The following is a 27358-nucleotide window of genomic DNA, read 5'->3' as shown; positions in this document are numbered from 1 at the left end:
ATATAGGTCTGCTGATTAATCATTATTTCATTAGTCGTAAAGGCTTTTAGAATGAATCACACTTTTGGGTGATATCAATACCAAAAATCATTACTAAATTTCTTTATTAATAGGAAGCGTGACATCTGTAGCTTCGGTTGGCCGCGGCTATAACCGCGACCGGTGTGTCACGCTACTAGTCGTTGACGATCAAAATACCGATTGGTCAAAGTACTTCCGCGGGCGCCGCTTGCCTGGCGAGTGGGATATCCGCGTGGAACAGGCTGAATTCCGTGTAAGTAATAAGCATGTAATAGAAAAAGTCACGATCGTATTACGTATAACGTTACATTCATAAGCAGACTGCCTTTTTTGCCTATTGACTATCATAGAGTGGTCTTGTAGCTATGTTATAAGGCTGCAATCGCTGAGGTCCTGAGTTCAGGCCAATTCTTAGGGTTTTCTGTCGAGATACCTGAGTAGCAGCTAGTCATTTGGAAGTTGGCAGGAAATAGAGAGTACACCTGTGATGGCGCTCACACTTGCATATTATCCGCACGGTTGACAAACCTGATTGGAATTGTTCAGAAGAACATCATATAATAAGAAGAACACATTTATTATTCATACGCTCATTTCGATTACAGCTTCGATTAACAGTATTTTTGAATAATTCAAATAAGTATTTAATCATCTACTGTATTGAAATTCTTTAAATTAATAGTAGGTACATTTGTAAATTATGCCGTACAAATGTTGTTGATTTGAGTTAATTACAGTGAATACAATGTTTAACAGAGAATTTTAACCTTTATAATGTCCCGAGTATGCGTCATGCTGTTATTAGTGACTAATCGATTACTTTATACGACATTACGTCTATTTTTACTCTGTATTGTCGGAAATGAAACCCAACAAGTAGATAATAGTGTTTAATAATTTTAAACTTTTTATGTTTTAGTAATAAAAACCAAAGTCTATCTCGTAATACTCGTTTGCTTCCTAACTTCTAAATTTCTAAATTCGTTTTTTTTTTTAAACTTTCAGTAGGTTATATTATATGGTAAAATATAGTTATACTAAATGTTGTATAAGTATATCTACAGTTGTAATGATTTGTATTCAAGAGTTAAAATGTCTGTTGAATGTTTCGAATGCTGACAAGGTTTACCTTGACTTAATAAATTAGTTTTAATATTTAGTTATTATTAATAATACATTCAAATAATATTCGATTGATTGTAGGAATACCTATAGAAAATCCGTGATATCTATCTTTTTTAATGGATTTGTCGATTAACCATTTTTATGTCCATAAAGATGGGAAAAAAATTTAATTGTTGTTGTGCACAGTATTCATACTTATATAATAATAGTGGTTTTACTGATGTAATAGATTTCAATAAACGCAACTAAAAATATATAATATAATTATCTAGACTAAGAAGTTCTAATGATTTGAATATATCATAAATACCCAGCGAAGTTAATATCTTGGCTACCCATTATTATTATTGTATTTAACAATATATTATTATATAGTTACATTATAGTCCGGCAAGTTGTTTTAAAGAATAAGTTTATTATATATCCTTGCCAAAACGACTAAAATGTAGTATTTGTACTAGTTAAATGTCACCTTCACCAAAAGTCTGTGCATAATTTCAGCATAGAACGGTTGTCGTCTGGAAGTAGGTCACACATACTAACAAAAAAAATAACAAATTTACTTACTTACATCCATAATTCAAATGTAATAAAAACAAGGATTTCAATTAGTTGATCAATTAGAAATTAAAGTTAGTTGTTTTAACATAAGCATGATAATTGATAAAATTGATAGAAGATTTTACTCATTTTGTGATTGATTTAAAATTAGTAACAAAAAATAACAATCTAATCCATCTAAATTAAAAAAAAACACGTCACAATATGATTACAGTTTTTGATGCTAATGCTTAGCTCGTAAAAATACCTACTTTTTGGTATTTGTCTTGGGATTAAAATAAATTACTATACATAAATAAATAAATAAATTACCATTCCACGCGGCCAAGATTCATACAGTAACGATTTTTAATTAATTTATTAATTTGTATATATTTAAGCACACAATGTTATTAATTCTTATGTTAATATATTAATATATAACCATTATTTATATTCTATATTAAAACAACATAAAATAAATTAAACGTGGACTGAAAACTACTATTTTTAAGCTCAACTATAATATCACTGTCGTTGAGTAATTACTTACATCGTAAAACGTTAAAATTGAATCAATTAATCACGAATAATCCTCGCAAGCCATTACAATGATTGCTCGCATGTCGCTCATTTAACAACTGAGTTCAATGAGCCCTTACGAATATTTACCTCAAAGTTATGTTAAATTAATTTCAAACTACTGAGCGTTAGCCTGTAAGCCAGCAAATTTTGGATCATTAAATAGTCGCCGACTTATTGGGTCAATTTAAATTGTGACTAATTGTGGCCAATTTATTGCATTATTTATAGTATACTATTAAAGATTAATATTCAATTAATTTGCATACATGTGAATTGAATTATTTTATTTTTAGATAGGCTTTTAACTAATTTGATAATATTAATTTTGTTTAAAATTACTATATGGATTGCAGTATTTGCCATTATTTATATTATGCTCATTTTCCAGATTTTCTTGCTGTGTTATATAATAAAAATCTAAGATTAATTTGAGGATCAACTTCAAATTAAAGAAAGCTTTAATCTATCGTTATGACATAAAAGTTAATTTAAATGAAATTATTAGTCATAATAATATCCTTGAAGCCTTGTTCAAGAGCTTGTGGTTTAAATATAATTGTAAGTATACAATTTGTGATCGAACGGTTAATAGGCCGAAATAAATTATTATACTCGTACATAAAATTCAAAGAAAGAAATTCATAAGTTCGGTATTACTCTTTTAACTTTTGTCACCGCTATCGCTTTTTACGCGAGAAAATATCCATTTGTAGTATTCTTTAATTTTGAAATGTATATTTTGTCAACACTTATTGTGTAACCTACTAAGTCTAAAAGTGATTTTGAAATCACTGTTACTTTTTCTAGGTAATCTAGTATAACTTTTTAAAATATAATAAATGGCTAAATGCAATTATTTCCCTAGGAATTGTCTGTGACGGCGAGTTCCGATGGAGCAAATGTGTCTATGGCGGTCTACCGCAGCGGAACTAAAGTAACTCGTTGCTTTAAGTAAGTATGTGTACATCGATATAAATGTCATAATATTCTCAACTTCGATTGTTTGTACAACACTTGTCCCTAAAAATTTAAAGTCCAGAAATGAAATATTTGTTCATTTTAAATGTAATGACTTTTTTATTGTTTTTTTTTTTAAACAACGTCTAATGATTATTTTTAGGTAATATATTTGTATAATACCAACAAATCTACTCTGTGGTAGACTCTTGTGCAAGGTCGCCTAGGAAAATATCGTCAATTCAACACAAACTCTACAGATAAGTAGTAACAGGGACATAAAATCGAAGTTCCCAAAGTTGGTGGCGCATTATAAGAAATGGTTAAAATTGCATATGGCAACAACCTATGGGCAATGGTGCCCGTCCACCTATGAATACTTTGAAAATAAATAAATAATAAACTACAGTTTGTTAAAATAAAAAAGAATAATTTTATGAAATTTAACCAAGATAAATACAGTCATCTGGTTAGGTATTTTGCATTTTTCTTAGTTGTTTCCTTAATGTAAATAAATGTTTTAAGCTATCCACTTTTTTCGTCTTTGAAGGTGTGTAACACCATTGACTTTATAGGTATCACTTATTTACGCATAAAATTATATTTTATGGTAATAATATATATATTTTGATTTAATACTTAAACAGGCCGGACTTCGTGCTGGTGCGACAGAACGTCCGCGACGCTGGCGCTGACCACCGAGCACTGCTACTTGGTCTGAAGTTCGGCGGAGTGCCTTCTATTAACAGTCTTAATTCCATCTATCATTTCCAGGTAATTTCCTAAACCTGTGTGTACATCATTAATTGAGAAAAAATATATAATTTCGTTTCTTTTATGGCGTGTACATACGCTAATTAAGCAGAAACTATTCTAAGAATGTTTTGTATAAAATAACCGACACGCGAAAGATTAATCGTTTCCAAGCAGATAAAATTAGATTTGTATCAAATTACCTTCAGTAAAGAAACATTATTACCTACTAAAAGAACTATATTTTGTATATATGTATATGTATATTACGCTTAATAACTTATGTATTTATGATACAGAAATATATATTTATCTAGTACTAATATATTTTAACACATATTGTAGTTCAGTTTTTATTATGCAAGGCAAAAATATTTTTCTAACTCTTAGCAAAATATAGGTACGTCTGCCTTGTGAACTATAAAGAGAAAGAACTCACATGTCGGTAGTATCAACCTAGAATGGATTAGGAAAAATACTGTTACAACGGTAATCTGCCAACCGATGTCAATGCTTTTTGTGTCTCTATAATACGCGTTCTTAAGTATTGTAAAATAGCTTCGGAGATAGACATTGATTAGCTCCGTTTTTCTATAAGCAAAGTTTATCTTTATCATGAATTCATGCTATTTTTATTGGTAAGGTATTACTTATTTAAATAGTATTCAAGCTAAGTTAATTGGATTGAAATAATCATTGTATATTTATAAACACATACTTGACTTTATACACCTTGCAATAGCCAACATATAAAATTCTCATTCAACATATGAAAACTATATTTTTTCTAAAGTTAATAGCCATATTTATAACCAGAAAGACTGAAATAAACGATGTTTCGCCATAAATCAGTCACGTTAATGGTTGCAGTTGATATTATTAAAAGTAGAAAAAGTAGTCAAATTTACATAGTGATAAATTGCATGACTCCCCGGGGGAAGGTAAAAATGTCAGAACGACAACCAGTGGGTAGTTATGTAGATGAGTTTCTAGAAGGGTTGTGTTACTGGATAAATTACCTTGAGTTTTGTTTTTCATATTCTAATGCGAATGATTATTTTTGTGGTACTTATAACATCTGTTTCACACGGAACGCTGAAAATTATACTTAAGGTTTGCTTTGACATATAATTTAAATTTTGTAAACATTTGATTAAAATATAAACTTATTATTTCTGCCTAGGATCGACCTTGGGTGTTCGGACATTTGCTCCAGTTGCAACGGCGTCTTGGCAGAGAAAATTTTCCTCTTATTGAGCAGACCTACTATCATAACCACACAGATATGGTAAGTTTTAATTGTAAGAATTAATGCAGTAAAAAATCGTACTTCGATGGTTTGACGAATAAACACTTTTGCTATATAATTTCAAAAGGCGTACAAAAAAAAAATATTTTTTGGTTTCAAGTCTTTATTGTAATTTACTTACATCACTAGTTTTTGTTAATTTACAGTATTTAACTTAAATATAAATATAACTTAAATAAATAATACAAAATAACGTCAAATTTACTTTTGTCAAAGTGACAAAACAACAATTTCGAACCGCCAAAATATTTTCAAAAAACAACAATTGGTAATGATTCTCAGTAAATTCGTCACTAAAGTCTTATATAGTCATAATTTAATCGAATCGCATCGCTATCTTATAAAGCATTACAGCCACACGCTTGCTGCCTAAAGTTCGTCTTAGTTCTATTGTTAGACACCTCCGTGACTAGCCAGAACGTTAATCCTTTACTCTATCTTGGGAGTAATTTATATATTTTAATTCAACACAAATGTTTAGTTACTGCGCGTAATACCACAATTACAAGGCTGAACCTACGAGGCTTGTTAGGATGAAGATTTTGGCTTAGTAACTCATCGCGTTTCTACAAATTATTAGTAACAGTATAAGGTAACCGGAATTTCTATGGAGTCGAGTCAAATATACAAATGTTTGTTACAATTAAATGTTTACGTTTGATCGAGTCGTTCGATGAATCAAGTCATGGTGCTGTTGAAGTGTTGTTTCTGCAGGCATCTTGTGAGAGCCGGGGCCCTGAAACGTAAACCATTGTAAAGTATTGATTCATAGCCACCAAAGTACCGAAGGGAACATCAAAGTGTCTATATTTAACATCGATAAGTACGTGAATTCTGCCCTTTAATAAAGTTTTCGACATCATACTTATTTTGAACCTGGAAATAAGCTAGAGTATGATATCAATTAAATTAATTTGGACCTTAATTTAAAACCAGAAGGTCATAACGAATTATTTTCGATTTATTTCATTACCTAAGTAAATGTGAAATAAACCCTTATTGATTCTTTACTTTCTTTTCAAATATAGCAAAACTTTTACGAAAACATAATAGGTATACTTAATTTACTTTATAACAAGTAAAGGAGAAAAATAGGATATACATATACCTATACTGAGATAATATAATAATATATTATCTATATGTAAACGCAATAACAAGATATGTGTTATTTTTATTTAAGAATTATTTTTATGACAGTTGTTTACAGTAATTGTTAAATCGAATGTTATAACAGCGATTAAAAGTACAGAAGAATATATTTGTATATATTACCTAGTCCAACGGCAGCGTCTTTCGCGGTCATGAAGGCAGATACCATGTCGCTCGTAGCATTCGTCGTAGCCCGCCACACAAGTGTTTGGTGATTTCGTACTGCGTCGGTTTACGTGTACCTGTAAAAGAGACAATTCCGCATACTAATGTTAATAGAGGAACGCTAGTAATATTATTTATGATAATATAAATATATATGAAAGTTTATCTGAGTTAATTTTTTGTCAAAATTATATTTATCGAGAATTAATCAGTAAAAAAAACTGAATATAATTATCGTTAAATGATTAAAAGTATTCAGTTTCAAATACCATAGTTCCATTAGATCGATTTATACGCGGAATTTTAAATGTGAATTAATTTGTTTTTTGTTTATATGCAATAAATCTGAGTCCTGAGCGAATATAATCAAGTCCATTAAACATGTGCTGTATATCTTAATTAGCTACATACCTAAGTATTAAAATAAATGCAAACACACTTTCAAATAATTGCAATCGCCTTGTTTTGGCCGAAATCTTAATGTTAGTTTTAAGTTTCAAACGACGAACACTAAGCCTTTAGTTAAAATCAAATAATATAAGCACGTAAAGTGTACAACGCAGACGGCTGAACAAGGCCTTCTTTTATTTAAAACTTTTATAAACGAAAGGAATACGTGACTCGCTTACATGAAAAACACGTAAAATGAAGTTTAAAGATATAACATTTGCGGCATTTACTCTTGGCTAAATCTAATAAGCTTCGTTTAAGTCGAGCATCATCGTCACTTACACGTCCTCAGTGTGCTCTTGCATTCCTAGCCTGCATTCATGTTTACGTTGGCAATATTATGACGTCAAACATTTTTACGTTACGTGTTTAAATATAGAATGTTATTTAATTATGATTGATTATTAAAATAAGAATAAAGGTTTATTATCATAAAATTTTCACCCATCTTTTTATTGTTTGGGAAACGGTGTATTCCGGATTAAATCCAAACAGTGATTTTATGTACGGTCACTATATTCATGATGTTTTGCTTACGCTGGCATTTCCTACAAAGAGTAATTCAAAAGCATCATTTTAAAAACATTTCGTACCTTTTTTAAGTTAGTTGCATTTACCAAGTCAAAGACTATTCGGTACTTATGTACACTAAATACTCCTACATACATAGCATTTATTTTCGGTATTTTTTTTCAGAAGTCTCAGTAAAAATCATTAATAGACTGCAAACCATATACAGGTTGTATAAATTCTTTAATGGGTACAAATATTTTAAAAATACGTATTACTGCGCTCACCTTGCACATGCAGCCTTGTTTGTAGAGCAGTCTGAATCCTTTTCGTTGTCGCGGAGTAACTTCGCGCCACTTGTTAATGTATCCGCAGAGATGTATGTGAGCCTGCAGATGCACAATGCGACCTAAAAATAATTAGCAATATGTATATTAACAACTTATATGATTTAATTAACTTGGTGGTAGGGCTTTGTGCAAGTCCGTCTGGGTAGGTAGCGCCCACACATTTGATATTCTACCGCCAAACAACAGTTCTCATTATTGTGGTATTCAAGCTTGAGTGAGCCAGTATAACTACAGGCACAAGGAGCACAAAATTTTAGTTGATGGCGCATTAGCGATTTAAGAAATGATTAATAGTACAACATTGTCTATGGACGGTGGTGATCACTTACCATCAGGCGACCAATTTGCTTACCTATATAAAAAAAAAAAACATAATAAATATTAATTATAAAAATGGAAATAATGCCATCCAGTACACAAAGGATAACTGGAAGAATAATTAATAATCATTAATATTAAATCTCTTTTTGGAATAATTCCATTTTTGTACATTTTTAATTTAAAAAAGCAATAAATAAATTTTTTATCCGTATTAAAGAATAAAGTAGGAAGGAGAATACATAAACAAACAACAACAACAACAACATTGACGAAACTAAAATAGAAATATATTGAATGAAGGAAATAAATACATGCATAGAAAGACTTATATCGTAAAGACATCAGTTAAATGGTTTCAAGTTAATATATTAGAAAACTTAACAACTTTATGGAGATATATAAAATATTAATAATTGTAAACAATTTTAACTACTAGGTACCTGTTATAACATATGTCTCTCGCGGCTGAAGTGTGACTCCGCACAGGGAATCATGTGAAGGCGTTAATATTCGCCCAGCTTTTAAGGCTAATGCTGCCTTCGGGGTTTGCTATAAAATACATTTTATAATAAGAAACAATCAATCAATAAAGTAATAAGCGTTCACGTGAAGAAAAATGACTCGAAGTTACTTACTTTAAATACATTTCTGATTTTAACTTTGTATGCGTCATAAAAGTCGCTTCCTTTGAATAATTTTTGTACTCGACCCACGATCACTGGAATAATAAAATAAATATATTTTTATTTTAATAATCTTTTTTAATTAATAAATTCATTTTCTTTTAAAATCTTTAAAAACGCATTTTTTTAGTAATAAAGTTAGCTGATAAAAAATGATATTTTAAAAGGTTTATTAAAACTGGCAGTCATGCCAGTTTTAATATACCTTTTTTTAATTACTCTGTGATTTTTAATTATAGAGAGTTCATTAAAAAAAGATCAAAAAACAGTACCAGTAATATTATACAAACATAAATAAAAGAAAACAAAGACATTTTGTATCTTAAAGGGGTTTCGTCAAGCTATTAAGATTTGGCGTATTAATAAAGTATTTGATTTTATATTATGTGTCTCAAAGCTAATTCAAATCTCTCTGAAAATAAAAGTCATGCATGTATTTTCTGGCAACTTATCGTAAACAAAATATAAACCTTATTTAATAATTAATTTATAATCTATTTACATAACTACAAACAAGCTTAGGTTAAATGTATTAAAACTAGAGATAGGCCGAATGTGTGAACATACCAAAATCACTGTTGCAAAAGTGTGACTGTGGGTGTTCAAGTGAGCAGGTGCAGGCGTCGGTGGCGTGCCAGCTCGCCGCCACCAGTGCTAATGTCAGCAGTCTAGTCAGCATGTTCTCTTTGCTTATCTATAAAAAAAAAAACATTAAACATGATAAAATGTTCTTGTATTGGTAAAACATATATAACATAATGAATACAATGTAATCATAACATGTGTAACATTAAAACAGATGGTATAAATTACTAATAACAGAAACCGCCGGGTAATAAAAGTCGACCGTGAACTTCAGGTTTGCAATAAAATTCCTTGCAGTTCTTAAGAGCATAATATCAAAGACGTGGAGAGATATTAATTTGTTGATGCAAAACGGTGTGCTAAAGCACTTGTTTACCCGAGGGTGGTCCGCCTACGCTTTCTAAGCTTAAATAAGATTATTCAAAGCTTACGCGTTCATATTGTGATCCTCTTTATTCAAAACCTTTATTATTATTTTTTATCTGGTTTAAATAAATTTATATTTTATAGTAATACATGAATACTAATTAAAACTCAATAAACGTTAATAATAAAAAAGTTGACAACAGTTTATGCGAATCCTTTATCCGAAAATAATTGTACACAATATCCAATTATGCACAAATGTATTTAGGTATAAGCGTGATTAAGAAGACAATGTCATCGTAAAGTGGAAAACCAACGATCCAAATCAAAAATAAATGGCTGATTGTCCATTATGAAACGAAAATTTAATCATGAAGTTCCTAATATATCGAGTGCATCTTCACAATGAGATAACGACGCATTCATTGGCCAAAAATAGTTCGTCAATGGAGATGATGTCTGATCATTTGATTTGTTTTTTGTATGGCGCAACTGGTTTCGAATACCTCTAATTACAATGCAGCTTGCATTTCGTCTCCACAACTCGTGATCAGCTCGAATGCCGTACAACAAAATTACTATTGTAAAAACAATTTGATCTCATAATAAGCCCAATTTGAAATCCTAATTTGATAATTTGAGTCTAATTTTGTTGCGGGATGCCTTTTGTATTCGTGCATTTTCTTTTCGAACGTTTTCGACAGAATAAAATCGTTCATATATTTCCATAAATAAATTACAACATTTTAGATAGTTATTTACATTTTAAGTTAGTTTATCATCGTATTTTCTCTGTAATGTTTACTTACTGAAATAGAGCCATATAATTAGAAAGACTGATTAAAAAACAGAATCTTAATCACACATGTAGTATGTATAAATAAATAATATTGCAAATAAAATTGTTATATAAAAGTATTGATTGTTATATTTAAATATGAAACGTCCACACGTAACTTTTTATTGCTCTGCCCTTTTTAAAGATTTACTCATTATCCTTGTCGAAGCTTGACTAAGAATAATGGTGTCTTTGCAAGTGACAAAAGAAAATTTTCAAAAGCGCAAATGAGTAAATAAATACCATGCATCCGTGAGACCAGGCTTAATCCGATTTACCCGTTTCGCCTCACGTACTTTGATATTTACACATTAATATTTATCTAGAGCATACTAGAGACCCCGTTCATAGCAATTTTTTGCTGGTTTACTCTTGATAACGACATTCTTAAGCGTTAAACAAAATAAGCTTGTCGCTCTTGGTTTAAGGAAGTAATATTACTAAAATTTTAATCTCCCTTACAATAGCTATGGACCATTCAAGATTATATCAATTTATAATTTAATAACAATATCTGAACGACATTTTCGTCACGACGTCGTGAGAACGAGAATAAAAGACGGATTAACGTTTTGTCATCGATAACATCAACATTCCACGTTTAATCGGATATTTTAACAATAGCTTTTGTAGTAACTTTTCAACATATTACTTTTTATAATACTCTTTGACTATTGAAATATTTATACATAAATTCCAAACAGATTCAAACAACATACGCTGAATTAAAAGGGAAATTATTCTTTATAAGTATGTATTTTTTGTTTAACTTTGATTCCTTCAAATATTGATATTGTGCCTCTTTACACAATTGTGAAGACTTTCTCCTATACAATTTGTAATGCAGTGTTATTTTCAAATACACTAACAGTATTAGAGAACAATAAGCAAGCTATTAAGTTTGGAAAGAGCGTAGGTGTACTTGTTATATAGAAGTACCTCCTATATAAAGGTAGTGCATTAAGTACTCATAAAGGTTTTAACGGTTGTTATTGACGCTTTAAGTTTCTATTCTCTTTGAGGGAGTTTTATTTTCAAATGACGTATGTATATTAAACGTTTTATTCAAAATGAGATTGCATTTTTGGATTTCTTCATACACGTGGACTTATTGTTCATATATTTCGTTGAAGAAAAAAATAATTTTCTTTTTATTTATCTTTTCTTTACATCTCAGAGAACGTATAAAAGTAGTACGTAATAATTTGAAGCAAGTCTCAATTTTGTTCCTGTTGTATAACACTTTAATACTTTAGAGCGATAAATTCAATAATACCATTCCGTGTATTGGAATCCCCAGTTTAATATTAACAATAAGGAAAAAGGAAATCTTTAAACAACGTTACATACGACGTCGAATTTGATCGGAAAATATCATAGAAAATACTACCCCGGAGAATCAATCCAACAGTATTAGGTTGCTTAGTCAATATTTTTGTTGTTACATTCATGTTTTAAAATCTGAGCAAAAATAGATGTGACAGGATTTTAACAAGACGACTAATACTGTCGAAATAACAAAAAAATTAAAATTAAATAACAGATAAGGGTATATTATAAGTGCTGTTTGTACCTGGCGACTTCATCGTATCATCCTATATTATTTCAATTATTTTTATGATATTCTTTCGACTAGTTTCCAACAATTACTAATCGAGGAAGTTTATCAAAACAGAGAATTAGAGCTTATATCATATTATAACAGTATTCACTCGTGGTTTAGCTAGTTAACTTATTTGCGATATATCAATATATACATACATTTTATCCAAAATATAATCTCAGATGAAGGTATTAAATTTTATACCGTATCTTAGACTAATATTATTGTTGCCATTACGACACTCCTTAACATGATTCATTTTATTTTTATTTTATTGCCTTCGAAGTTTTACTTCAATTAGTTACATGACACCTGAGTCTTCTTAACTCAGCGACAAAAAAATCGTTAGGTTTAACCCTCTCCCTCCCTCTGCCTGTGGTCATAGAACATTACATTAAGTCTTGTAATACACAGAATTGATAACATATCTGTGAATTATAAAAACTAAATACGTATACAAATAATTTTATAAATGGCTGCGACATTAACAAAATTAACAAGTTATTTTTAAAATATAACTCTGAATCATTTATATATTAAGAATTAACCTATTTTAAAGAGACATATTTCAATCTAGTTAGTGGAAACTTAATTAGTTTATTTATTACATGTTTAATTATTGCTGTTAGAATGTTTATTTTCCTGGTACAATAAATAAAATAATCCATTGACAATGCATGTAAGAAAACTAATAGCGCATAACGTTAAAGACATTCTTATGGAATTACAGATAACTTTTTTACATAATGGCGCCACAATAATACCTCATGGTTAATCGTGATAAGATATAAGGACTCCATTTATAGGTCCAGCTTCAATTAAACTAGTTACGAAAAAAAAACATATTCTTTAAACATATGCAATAAAATACAACATTTTTAATATACCGTGCACTCACACACAGTTCTCACTCAAGATAATCATTACTTTCGAATAAATTATTAAGGTTGCGCATGCTGTGGGTGTCATGATATTTAATTTCGCGATTTATTTTTAAGTGCAAGACATGCAATGCAGAGATGGATTTGTCAAAATGTAAGATTGACAAGACGTTGACATCACGTATCCGTTAAAATATTTACATAATTTAATCGTGATTACGATAACACATAAAATAAAATATTTTTGTAAATAAAGATTGTAGGTAAATCGACTGTCAGTGGTTGAGGTCATATTCACAATATATGTGTAATAAGTACTTAAATAGAAAATCATAAAATCTGGTCGATAGGTATATGTCGAGTTATTAATAACACTTGTTATTCTCACACTTTCGAGGGCAAAGCAGAATCATCTACTATTTTAATATTATATTAAACGAAAATGATACTATATTTCGCGTATACTAATGAAACACTTTTTTTGGCCACAATTATGGTATGTGCTTGCAATAGGTCATTTAAATAAGCCGAACTGTTAAATAAGTCGTAATAGCCACTAAAGTTACGACGGCAGTGAGCCCATATAATTGGAACAGCTCCCTACAAAGAATCCGACAATGCGGTTAATAGACTCCTAACTGCATATAGCTGTCACGATTTTTTACGTAATCCTTTTTAAAGAACACGCAACAGTTTAAATAATGTATGTATTTCTCAACACTACAAATACGTACAGTCACAAAAATAAGACATTTTTAGTTTTGAATAAGGTATTTAGGTTATAATATTCCAGAGTCGAGATAGAAATGGCGTAACCTAAGATGGCGGGTTCGAACCCGCTCAACTTTCATTTGCTTAATTTGTGTTTAGAATTAAACGCGTACTCGGCGAAGAAAAAGATTCTGAGGAAATCTGCATGTGTTGGATACAATTTTGCCATCAGTTCTGATTGCATTGGAGCAGCGTGGTGAGAAAACAAAAAAGATTTCTAACCTTCACCTCAAGAGGAAGGGACACCTATCCCCAGCAGTAGGACATTAATAAGTTGTTATAATATTACTTAAGAGGGAAGTTTATTTTCATTTGGTACATGACCAAGTCTTTGTATGCATAAAACACGAGAGTAATCATTACTATGTACTTTAAAATGTTTTCAATAATACTTATAATGGAGGATATAACGCATATTTTGTGGTCGGTATGCGATTTTCTGAATTGCGGTTTCAATAGATAAAATATTGAATGGCTTTATTGTTTATAATATATGAACGAAACCAATAAATACATTTAAACTAATTAACCACATTATGAAAATGACTTTAATTGCTACATGTAAACATAGCCTTATTTAATTACCACTCAACAAGTTTCGCTATAAAATCATGATCTGTATATTGAAGTCGTTTTAAGGAAAAAATATGTGTGTAATTGTATGTTTCAAATGATATCGTTGAAAGGTTGTGCTCATTTAAATATCAAAATTTGTTTTAGGAACGAGTTTTAGATATAGTTTTTTTTTAAATTAAAAAATCACTTTCAAATATCTTGTGTAAGATTTCAACGCTTAATTAATACATTTTATAAAACATGAAATTTTAGATAACATAATTAAATAAAAAACAAAAATGAAATAAGACGAATTTAAATAGTTTATTTCTAACAGATAAATATTTAATCAAACGTAATTTGAGTCGAAAATAAATAAATAAAACAAGAGTATAAATAAAAAGATCGCTAACAATGCTTGCGAGTGTCACAGCTGTCGTTGTTGTGGACACGTTGCATAAATCTCTCTTTGATTCGTGACACATCAATCATTACCTTAAATAAATTAATCAATCTAACAAGTTAAGTCTATTAATCAATTAGTTGTAATGTTGCATAGTTGATCTATATCGATAGCTTAATAAAGGTTTAGTTTCATGTAGAAAAATGATAAAAGATTGGTGTCTCACCGCCATTTTAATACCATAAATTTTACATACCCATATTCATTGACCCATATTCACCGCCTCATGGACTGATCATAAGGCTGATCTTGCGGTTCTGGATTTAAGCCCCGATTTAAATAATAAGTTACGGTATTTTTAAGAAATTATCATTAGTCTGGACTTAAAAAGCAATTTATGTTACCCATAGCGCGCATAACAAATAAGCTTGCGGTGAGCCTAAATTCCTGTCCCATTGAATTATGAAAGTGTGGGAATAGAGAGTGCGCCTGTATTTGCGCAAACGGTTGAGCTCTATATATTCTGCGCAGTTGGCTATACTCTGCTAAGATGGCCGCTGTAACCGAAAACGGTTAGGAGGACATCATTTTATAAGCCTATAATTTATACTTTATTTTGATTTTATCAGACTATTTTTAGGTAGTAGTAAATTCTGTCGCCAAATGGCAAAAAACGGTACCCTTATTATTCTTTTAGTCAAATATGATATAATGAATACTATAAAAAGAAAAGAAACCCAAAACTGTAAAAACAAACATTTCCTAAATTACAATTATGAAAAATATACAAAATACTTTACTTGTTGTTTTCATATCAATAAAACCTGCTGACTTATTTCATTTTGAGTATAATTATTAAAGCAACAACAAAATTACATTAGCATTCCGAGAATAAGTGATCCTGACGCTTACTATTAAATACTTTGTCCAAGTATACATACATCGACATATTTTGTGGAATAATTACATTGCAATTTTTATAACAATGTAACTAAGTAACCTGTAGGTGTTTCAATCAAATATAAAGTGTTGACATTTCGGAGCACAACGACCCAATCATATAAATAAGATATACAATACTATAAGTTTACCAATTGTCAAGGTTGAATGGTATAGAAATCGATGTAGATACTACATTGATATCATACTAGATTAATATAATAGCTATAAAAAACGTCTCCGTGAAAAATGAGTTGTATGTGCCAACATTCATATTAATTTGAAAACGATGTCGAAGTTCATTAATTTCAAACAGATATTAACAATCATTTTGATATATAAGTTAACCGCAGAAATGCATAACTCCGTACTCTTGAACTTTTAATTAAAATACAATGACGTGTTGCATCTCCGATTTAAGTTGAGTAAGAGCGAAAGTAATATTGTTTTATGAGACTGAAGGATCAGAAAATAAGGTTAAGCGTATATTATAAACTTTTATTTCTTTTTTACTTTGCAGTAGTGTGAAAGTTATTAATGTAAATTTCATTGAATTTCCGTTTGAAGGACAATCAAATCGTTGTCAAAATTTTGCTTATATCGCTTGACAAGTATTTCCTATCATATATCAATATTAGTTTTTATATATATAAAATATATAAAAGATTAGTTTTTATATACCGGGCTATGATACTTTAGTAGTAGTAATTTGTTCTTAACTTTAGTATGTGATTGAGTAAATTGTTATTAAAATACACTGACATAATAATTGAGATATTTTCTTTGAAATCATTTTGAAAACTAAATAATTGTAATTTTTTCAAACGACTTCCTTTGGTGCTTGACATAATATTGAGGAATACATTTTTTTTAAACATATTTTTATGTGTATGTATATATAATAGGTATAAGTATCGTTGAGAACAACAATATTATTCGCCATTAGTGCACTATAAATTACCATAAGTGAACACGACAAACCTGGAATACTGATCGATAATATTATATAATTGTAGTAGAATGATTTAAGTCCATGTTCAAGTAGTGTCCATGTAAACAATTGTTTTCTTTTTCTCGATACGATATCGCATTTCTTGTTTATGACAGTGCACAAGTTAAAAATATTTTTAGTACCATCAGATAGGTCGGTTGTAGCACTAGTAATAATTTTAAGATTAACCTGTCTCACTAATTAAATTAAGATTTAGCATGCGTGTATTTGTTAAAGTAGCCGCGTTTAATTAATATTATAAGAAACATAAACAGTACACTTTCTCTTCAAAATATGAGTAAAGTAATTTATATACTTATTTGTTTTAATTAAATAATATTGCATTAATAAGATTAGTGTAAAACTTAAAAGTAAAGGTTGATTCATGATTGTTTTGGTGTTCAGTAGTAGAATGTAAAAAGAAAAATAAAAATATAATATTTCTAATTATACAACGGCTGTGTAATATATAGCAGGATATATCAATATAAATATGACATATCACAGTTTACACGTTAGAAAATACAATATGCTATGCGGTTCGTTATATAACTATAGGTATGTTTCTGTAAAATATCCACGTTTGTCTGAGAATGTTGGAGCCATGAAAGTATACAAAAGTACATAAATTTGTACGTTTTGTGCAATGTTTAGTCAAGCAATGAGAAATATTATGAGTGTATTTGGTGTTCGGCCAACTCACGTAGTCTCGTGATGTTTGGGTCTTCGAAATTTCCTGATTTGCACACAACATAAGAGCCCTTTGACAATTATCACTGAAATTGCTATTATTTGTTAGACGTCAAATAAAATTTATATTACTTAATTTGACACAATATATTATTTTTTTATATTTATTTTTTACAAATTTCGCTTTTATTTTTATTACGTGTACACGTGTTCCTCTATTTCAACGTAATGATGTTGAAATTTGCAAACCGAATTTATATACATTAGTTTTATTTTTACCTCCGTCTAACCACATTTAGTTCTAACCAATTACCGGGATATGCGAGCATATAAACAACCTGTTAGTTAAAAAACAATTGCATGAATCATTGTGGCCTCACTTTTCTCTAAGAGGCAGTGAACTGCTGACCCCACGGTGTAACAACAGACTAAGCAAAGGAACTCGACCGCCCACGTGTATACACACTTTCCTTACCAGATAAAGCAATAACCATTTGTTTTAGGAACATCCAAATACTACTGTGACTAAGCGAATCGTTTCAAAATAGTTCTATTTGTTAGGATTACAGGTAATGTTTACTGACACATCGTGTAACTTTATTACTATTGTTACACATGCGATCTCTACCGGTAAAGGTATATTAATATCTCTGTACAATAAATCAAAATATTGTCATCATGCAAGAATATTAGCATGAATAAAGAATAGAATATTCATGTTGTGTTACACTTCGAAAGTACTGAATTTATTTTAATTATAAATTCTTCGAGTGTTTTTTTTACATAAATTTCAAATTGTATTTATGTGACGATAATTATTAAAAAATATTGTAGAGTATTTAATTTTCGAAATATTAGTTTTCAATTAAATTATTATAGGAAACATTATCCTTAATTAGTTATCTTAAAAAGCAAACAATTCATACAATAAATAATTACAAGTCAAAGTAACTTTCAATTACGATAACAGTAAATATATATTACACAATATAACACGATGCGTTTATTGTAATGGGTCCTCAACATTGATAAAACAATATCGGTTCTTGATTTAGAACACATAGATTTATGTGAAGCGATCGGTGATAACTACATCGTGTAAAGGGAATCAATTTCATCGGTAACAAAATGTATAAAAACATCAGTAGCGCGTTGCGATTGAACGAATGTTCAGATAGATGAACGAATGAACGAAATCACTCATTGGATAAGAATATTAATTTTTTTTTGTAGGAAAATGGAAATGCAGATTGTAATCGAAAAGTCCGATTAATATTTCGGAAAAAAAATTATAACTTAAGTCTTATAATTTACCTCATTACATAATATAATGCGCTGGTTAGACCCAAAATCATCGGTTTGTCTTAATTTTTTTCCACTATTTATCTTAAAAATAAATATGACGTTTATTTTAATATTATAATAAGTCTGGATTCTTCAAAGTTTTGTTAATGCCTTGTAAAATGCGATTCAAGAGTGCTTGTAAGGGCCAATGAACAAGTCGACTTAACATCACTTTTTTTATTATAAAAAAATAACACTTATTCGGACTAAAAATATATGTAAAATTTGGGCAACAGTGCAATCGATACATTTATTTCAGTTATGGTGAGGAATTTTGTAAAAAAAGAGATACATTACAATAATATAAAATTGAATGTATTATTAAATTATTAGTTATGTAAATTACTATGAATAAGTACTCGGTAATTTAAATTAAAGCAAACAATTATAATGTGAATACGATCTATAAATATGTATGATTTTATGATTCATTACGCTGTAACGTAAATCTTGTGTTTTGTATTTGGCTGAGAAGAAGGCTTTATACATATGAAATATATATTAAATATTAACAATCATAAGGACTTATTATAATATTGTAGTTTAAGTATTATAATCTTTATGACTTATTATATAAGACCTATAATACCTCGCAGCGATTAACATCGAAATGCATAAATATACCATTCGCTAGCGAAAGCAGTCAGTATAGTCGTAATACTGATCTTGCACCTTGCATCAACGCTGTAAAGAACTTTCGCGCCTAACAACCTTTCCAATACTTCGGACGATACCGCAACATAATCATAGCTTATAAACAAGATTTCACCCATTTGAAACATAATTACTATTAAAACATAATTATACACACAATTTAGTTAGTAAAGTAATAGTAACTCTTAAAGATCTGGTTTTGTTAGTAATACAATACTAGCTGTATAACCCAGTAGTAGAAACACGTGAATCTTAACCGAATATTATAAATTCACTTTATATTATTCATCACTGAAGTTTCAGGTGCAATCTAGGAAAGCATCATGAGGAAACTAAAAATTGTTTTTATAAACAGAGGAGTTCTGGGTGGGACATTTAGAAGCTGTTACATTACATTTTCTTACATTAGCAGCCTGTAAATTTCCCACTGCTGGGCTAAGGCTTCCTCTCCCTTGAGGAGAAGGTTTGGAGCATATTTCACCATGCTGCTCAAATGCGGGTTGGTGGAATACACATGTGGCAGAATTTCGTTGAAATTAGACATATGCAGGTTTCCTCACGATGTTGTCCTTCACCGCTGAGCACGAAATGAATTATAAACACAAATTAAACACATGAATATTCAGTGGTTTGAACTGGATTGAACTGAACCCCTGCCTGGGTTTGAACCCGAAATCATCGGTTAAGATGCACGCGTTCTAACCACTGGGCCATTTTGGCTCTAGAAGCTGTTATTTTAGTCTTAGTTTGGAGCGATTGACTCGCACTTGGCAGGTTATTTTGTATAACAAATGTAAGAAAAACTAATAGTTCTCTTATTTTGATATTCGTTATGTAGCTTAATGATAATATATCGATGTACAATTAGAGGTTGTGGGTAAGTTTTTTTTTACCTGTTGTATGTCTACATATATGTCATCATCCAAAAAATGATTGAAACCACATGAACATATATCAATGTCACCACACCATATTTGATCAAGATATAATTTACGACCACAATTAAATTGTAAGAGAGCAGTGTCTGTTGATAAATCTATTTTAATTATTTGTTATAATTAATATACCTAAAAATGAAAATATCATAATCCTCATATAACGTAACGACGTCCTGAGATAAATAAATTCTCTTGGAGCATTTTTGCGCCAGGAAATAAAAAGTTCCTGGGATTTCATTTATTATGTTGTAAACCACAACCAGGACAAACCTAATAGGTATGATTTTTAATTAAACAGAAGCCAGCAATGTTTTCTTTTCCTTAATTTAAGTAACACGACCCACGAAAAACGTTTATATAATTAAATAAATTTAAGAAGATTATATCTGAAATATTATTGAAAAATTACTATCTATATAAAATGCAGGCGTAGTCGAGGGAAGCGCTGATAGAAAACATGAATGTAGCTTATTACCAACGAGATTGTCATTAACATTTTTTTGTTCGTTCATATTTATTTTAAGACAAACATAAAACAAAAAAGAGTTATAAATAGGTTGCTGTCAATAACGGTAATTAATCCGTCTCGAAATAATTACTTAGCATAAAATTAACGCAATTAAAGCCACTGGAATAGTTTACGCATGATGCTTTTAAGACAATACATATCCGACGTGTATAAAAATGAGTGTGCAGTATAAATTTAATGTACTTCTCTCATACAGACTTGTTATGGTTATGGAATAGCTTAGCCCAAATAATTAAATACTTTGCTAAATTTATTTTTGTTGCATTAAATACGTACGTTAATAATGCTTTACCTAATGTTATGTTGATATTTCCGATTTCCGTTTATATATTTTGGAACTTAAGTTAATTAGTCAAAATTTGACCATAAATAGAATTAAAATTTTGTGGAAAATAGATATTTTTAAAACGTTTTTATATATAACACTAAAACTCGTCAATTGTTATAACAATAAAAAAGCAAATCGGTAGACAAACCGTCGAAAAAAGCGGACTGAAATGTACATACATATAAATATATTAATTTATTGTCGTTTATGGCTTTATCAACTAGTTTATATGTTAGGGATATGATTATAATAGATGCATATCCAACAAAATTCGTAGAAACTCCCTTTATCGCGGCGGCGTGTCGTAAAGCTGCGTCATTCCAGTCGCTCTCTGAATGGGCTATGATTCATTGCCATATATTTTTAGTATGTTGCGGTATTCTTGTTATTTACTACGGAATACGATAATTCCCACGCCCGTTTTTATTTTTATATTCAATTAATATGGTAATAGTTTACAAATGAACAAAATATCAATTTAGCTAAGGGCTGTGTTCATTTATTATGACTAATGAGGTATGTATAAAATTAAGGTTTAATGTAAAATAATAAAAATATAAAATAAATAATTGCTACAGTTTGTTTGTTTGTTTTTTAATATACAATTATTTCTCGTTACGATATAAATAAATTTTAAAAATGTTACAATATGAAAAAAAACCACATCATTTTTCTTTACATTGTCCGCATTCAAGTGCCATCTTCGTAGGCAATATGAAAAGAATAGGGATTTAAACAAAATTATATTTTATTTATTCCTTATCGCCTGGTAGTCGCGGCTCGCCCTGAAACGCTGGACGATGTAAAAATAAAATCGTGCCCTATCTCGCTTGAGTGCCCTCTATCTGTTGGGAGTATCGTTCGGTTTTTACATCTTTTATTCATGGGGTCCCGCTCTCACTTGTTCTCGCATTGTCTACGTGTCTGCAATTATGAAATTTATGCTTTAAACCTTTAGGCAGAACGCATTAATGTAGTGGCTGAGTCATCGTCTTGCTCGAATAATCAAGGTTGTCCACTTGTTCAACGGACTGATGCTGATTTATCGGACTCCTATCAATGTTGATCGATGTGTCTGGATGTGTGATACAACAGCCACGAAAAATTACAACTCCATAACATTGACAATAGTGTAATTAAGTTCAAAGTAACAAGCGTTACCACGCGCTGCCCATATACGTCGCCACTGTAACCTTTTTTCTAAGTAACTTTAGCTAATTTAATGAATTATATTTGAAATTAAAATCGGAAGTTTAGTAGACACGACAAAAATTAAAAATAAAATTTGAAATGTATTTCAAATGTAGAAACAAAAATGACGTGCAATTTTATTGATATCTGCAATACTTAAGCTTGAGATTATAATTGCAGAAATTGTTGTAAAAGGAATAAAACTCGTTTGAGGTTTGACATCAATCATTACGATAAGCGCCTTCGAGTGCACGATACAATAGCACTTACTACCTAGCCAACCTTAATAAAAACCTCACATAAATAACACTGTTGCATTATTGTCATCGTATTGAATACATACAAGCATTCATTTAGATACATAAAATATATATTTATTTAATTTTTTATTTTCCTATTTGCGAAAAGTGGTTAAACTCCTCTTTATCTACTTTTTGCATAAAAGATAATTTAATCGTTTGCAAGCAAGTAAATGAATACTCAACGTAAATTAATTTTAGTTGATAAAAGGAAAGATCGTTTTGCAGCTTTCAATTAAAATATATATATATTTTTAAAAAATATGAAATATTAAAAATTTAAAGATATTTTTAATTTTTGGTAAAATGAACATACGCTTTATTGCCGAAGTCGTAAAAGGATGGAAGAATTTAGCTTCTTGTCGTTGGCTCAGATCATAAATCAAACATTTAACAAACGAACATGCTGTCAAGTCAATAAACTAGTATTGGTCGTATATGTGAATTGCGATTCTTGCATAACAAATAACATGTCTACCAAATGCATCTACGCAAAACATATCCGCATTTCAAATCGAAAATATTTCTTTTGATGTCGACTAAGCAGTCATCGACTTTGGCGATTTGTCACATAAATGTAGTTCAACTATATTCGTGAAAGGATTTGTGTCGCTCAAGCTAGATTGACGTTTAATAAAACATGTAAATACTTCTGGCTATAAATAATGATGAATGTATCTCGACTAGAACGTAATATAACGGCAAACCAGGATCATTACGACATTTTGATTTTTAAAAGATTTTTATCAGTCAATTCGCAATTAAATGAAATAAATGTTTGATTATGTCTGTTTTGAAAATTGAAGTAGAATTTGAAGTAGAAGAAGATCATTGCTTAATAAATTAAAACATACTTAAAAGCTAACTATTACGTTATGAAAAAATTGATTGATGTCTGGAATGCGTATTACAAGAAGCGAACGTAAACGTACGTTGTCAATAAATTATCGGGTGACTAGAATTGAATTAGACGTTGCCGTATCGCTTTTAGCAGAATCAATATTTCGTTAATATCATACACAAGATAAAATGATATTATATATTTTTTAAATAACTTATCTCAAAGGAATTAAAATATTTTATTTCTTAAATGTACTTACAATCAATATTAAATATTTTGCGTTTTGAAAATCAGAATAATCTTACACGCTCGTATGGAAACGAGCAAACAAAAAGATTTTTTTTATTTTATAAGATTATTTCATAATAGTTTGTCTTATAAAAAATTGACTTATAATTTATACATATATCCGTATAAAAAACCCCGCGTTTAAATAATTATTATGTCATTAATTTACTTTAACAAGGTAAAATGCGAAATAATATTTTTATTTTAAATTCTAGAAATACTTACGTAACATCTAAATTAAGAGTGATGACTTCGAAATGTGCCGACATAAACTGGACTTTACGATCGCTCGAGTCTTTAAAACGAAGTTTAGGTTATGAAAGAACGCTCGAAACAATACGATATTCATTCGCGCATAAAACCAGGTGGAAATAAAAAGACGTTCAACCTTCTTTATGTTATTTGGCGCAGAGAAGAAAAGCGAACGCTAGCCTGGACTGATGCGACCTCACCTGCTCAAAATTCCGATTTTAAGACGTATTACCCTTTGTTCGTGGGACCCGCCGTTGAAGGGCTTATTCAGAAATTTACTTGTGCCGCCTGCAAATGCGGTGGCAACCTGTTATTTTATGTTTTCGAATACGTTTCGAGTATAAAATATGACTTCATTTTTCAAAACAAAATCTCATTATGTAAATGATGTTTAAATAACTTAATACGAAACGATTCCTTATTATATTTGGGAGGATTTCTTGTACCATTTCATATTTGTTTACGTACCGTTTCTATACACATTGTTTAATTGCTTTTCCGCTTTCCCAAGTGTCATATATTCATAGTATATTAGCATAGTTTCACCAATTTGCAACGCTTCTGTGTTAGGTAGGGCGTAGTTACAACACGTTCCGTTTAGTCGTTCGCTAAATGAATGTACATTGTGACAGGGACTCCTCTTAGAGGCCCTTCATACGGTTATGGTACAAATATAATAGCTTTGTAATCTCAAGGAACAATAGGACCGGTTGAAAGTTTGTATCGACATTTGTTTTCAATGGGTAAAATTATATCCTCTTACAAAACTATGATGCATTTAATTACCTGGAGCTGTTAATAATTTAATTTTTTTTATCTAGCTTGCAACTCAAAATATAATTTTATTACGAATAATTCAATCAGTTGCGATGGAATTTACTGAATACATTATATCGATCCTTGACTTTCTCCTAAGCGAAAGAGGCTGAAGAGAGGCTTGCACCTGTAGAGTGCAATTAATAATTCGTTACGATGCTTTGTACATTAATAATGTGAAAATATATTTTAAAGCCATTTCTACCGACAAATACATGCAAGTAAAATTTCATACGGAATTTTCTGAACGCCTCGATGATTCAAAGATTTATGACTGCAAAAACTAAGATGACTTTTCCTTATTACAACTTTTAATAGCGAGAAAAGAATTTCTCGCAGCATTTTGTTTACATCGTATCTCGGCTTGCATTATGCGAATCTAATTCTAACAGTAACGTTTCTCTAGGTCGTAATGGACTCGACCTCGACCTAATTTGCTAACAGACACCTCGTTAAAATATTGAGAGCATTCGATATTTTGTACAATAAATTAGGTGAATGAAGCGCTGCCCATAAATAAAGACGCGTGTTCGCTCTGGACTTGGAACAAATGCGCAATGCATATTATGCAACTTAATTGATAATTCCGTATTTTCGTAGACGAAATTGCATTTGCCTTTAAAAAGTAGGTACTCACTAAAAATTAAATTACAAAAAATCACCAAAAATAAAAATATTTATCCGCATTTATTTTCTCTTCCATACAATGGTAATGAGGAATGTGAAACGCGAGGCATTGCGTGACCGGTTGACACCTGGCTAATGTAAGGTAATCTGTTTCATGTCTGTTCTATGTCAAGGCTCAGTCGCCTTTGATTAAAGTTTTAGTTTAATGTAGAATCTAATTGAATATATATGTATATAAATGTAAATTGAAAAGTTAGGCAACTTACTGAAAGTCTTCTCTCTTAAGGAGACGGTTTGTAACTTATTCCACGACCCTCGAATGCAGATTTGTTTTTTCGCGATGTTTTCCTCAACCGCATAGCACGCTATGAGCGATAAGCACAAAAGAAATTCGTGAGCTGTGTATGCCCGCCAGCCTGTGTGTCTTCTCGGCTATTACTCTTATGGGCTATTATAATGGCAAGCAAATATGATATGAAGTTAACCGCATTACGTAAAACATTAAAGTCGCTTTTTTTATATTTGAACAACATTTTGAATTCTTTCACGAAATATATCGTTAATTATAAAGCTGATTCAATGTCTTCTAAATTGTATATCATAAATCTATTTTATGTTCCAGCTGATATTTTGTCCAAGACCGAATCTCAATGGGAATGTTCCAGTGATTCATGTTACAAATTATTACACAGTTACTTCGGTCTGTAAATTAATCAAAGAACTTCTATGAACGATGTTTTAACGGTTCGAGGAATTGTAACTCTGTGCAACTAATTGTTTGACATGAATCACATCTCATTTCTTTTATTGTACCTACTATTGTTTATCAAGAAAACTATTCATGGTTTAAAGCAACGAAACAGGAAAATGAATATAAAACGATTAATCGATACCCACGAGATGTCCTTACTTAAAACCTATAAAACATTAGGCTATAACATATCGAGTTCTTCCGCTTAAATACCAAATGAGGCGTTCGCTGTTTCCATAATATGTCATTAAAAACGATCTGCTGTTTTAACAATAATCCTTGATATTAAAGAATAATGGCAACTAGTTTTAAAAGTTGATTACTGAAGGGCAACTTAACGTTGGCGAGGTAATTCATTATTTGCATATGTATACTAAACACTAGCGTCAGCGAGACATACGGAGCGATATTGTGATAGCTCGTTGACTGGTCCATGTCAGATACCGCGTGTCTCGAGAATTCATGCCAATTTATCTGAAAATAGAGATTATTACTGACGTAACATTACGCAGAATTGTCTATTAAGTCTACATATCGTATAACATACTACTGACCGAATAAAACCTCACATTACATCCATGACTTCATAGACCGCTGCACCTAGTGCATTTGCGGCATACAATACAGCAGTTCGTTATTTTGCGATTGATGACTCGATAGTGTATTTCAATTTATGGCGCCATTGAATACTTAAAGCATACGATCATTACCCCAGTTTCTATGCGAGCATGTAGAATAAGGTTGCTAAATGCATTTCGTTTGAGTATTCGGTAATGAGTTTCATAGATTTTAATGAAAATTTATCGCATTTTAAATTGGTGTAATTGTTTTATTTTTTATTTTTACGTGATATTGGTCTCAAGGTATTTTTTTTTTTTATATTTGAGGACATGTTCTTATATTTGCTCAGACCTATTGCAGGATGACACATTTGAACATGGAACGTCCTCTAAATGT

General features: G+C 30.3%; 2 protein-coding genes across 2 annotated transcripts in view; one reads left to right on the top strand and one right to left on the bottom strand.

The window, feature by feature from the left end:
• The window catches only part of LOC125063958 (synapsin), a 61748-nt gene that overhangs the window by 7943 nt on the left and 26447 nt on the right, over positions 1-27358 (top strand). The window contains exons 6-9 of the mRNA XM_047670694.1: positions 114-274; positions 3137-3222; positions 3876-4002; positions 5165-5269. Of these exons, the coding sequence (XP_047526650.1) occupies positions 114-274; positions 3137-3222; positions 3876-4002; positions 5165-5269 (479 nt within the window). The remainder of the gene's footprint in view (positions 1-113; positions 275-3136; positions 3223-3875; positions 4003-5164; positions 5270-27358) is intronic.
• The window catches only part of LOC125063959 (tissue inhibitor of metalloproteinase), a 35686-nt gene continuing 14002 nt past the window's right edge, over positions 5675-27358 (bottom strand). Inside the window, exons 2-7 of the mRNA XM_047670695.1 lie at positions 9489-9615; positions 8874-8956; positions 8679-8787; positions 7855-7976; positions 6566-6684; positions 5675-6026 (exon numbers count right to left, since the gene is read on the bottom strand). Coding sequence (XP_047526651.1) covers positions 5969-6026; positions 6566-6684; positions 7855-7976; positions 8679-8787; positions 8874-8956; positions 9489-9600 — 603 coding nt within the window. The 5' untranslated portion in view covers positions 9601-9615 and the 3' untranslated portion in view covers positions 5675-5968. The remainder of the gene's footprint in view (positions 6027-6565; positions 6685-7854; positions 7977-8678; positions 8788-8873; positions 8957-9488; positions 9616-27358) is intronic.

Source organism: Vanessa atalanta, chromosome 5 (genome assembly GCF_905147765.1).
Source record: "Vanessa atalanta chromosome 5, ilVanAtal1.2, whole genome shotgun sequence".
Classification (NCBI taxonomy): Eukaryota; Metazoa; Arthropoda; class Insecta; order Lepidoptera; family Nymphalidae; genus Vanessa; species Vanessa atalanta.
The sequence above is the reverse complement of the archived record's forward strand: the minus strand, read 5'-3'. Positions and strand labels throughout refer to the sequence as shown.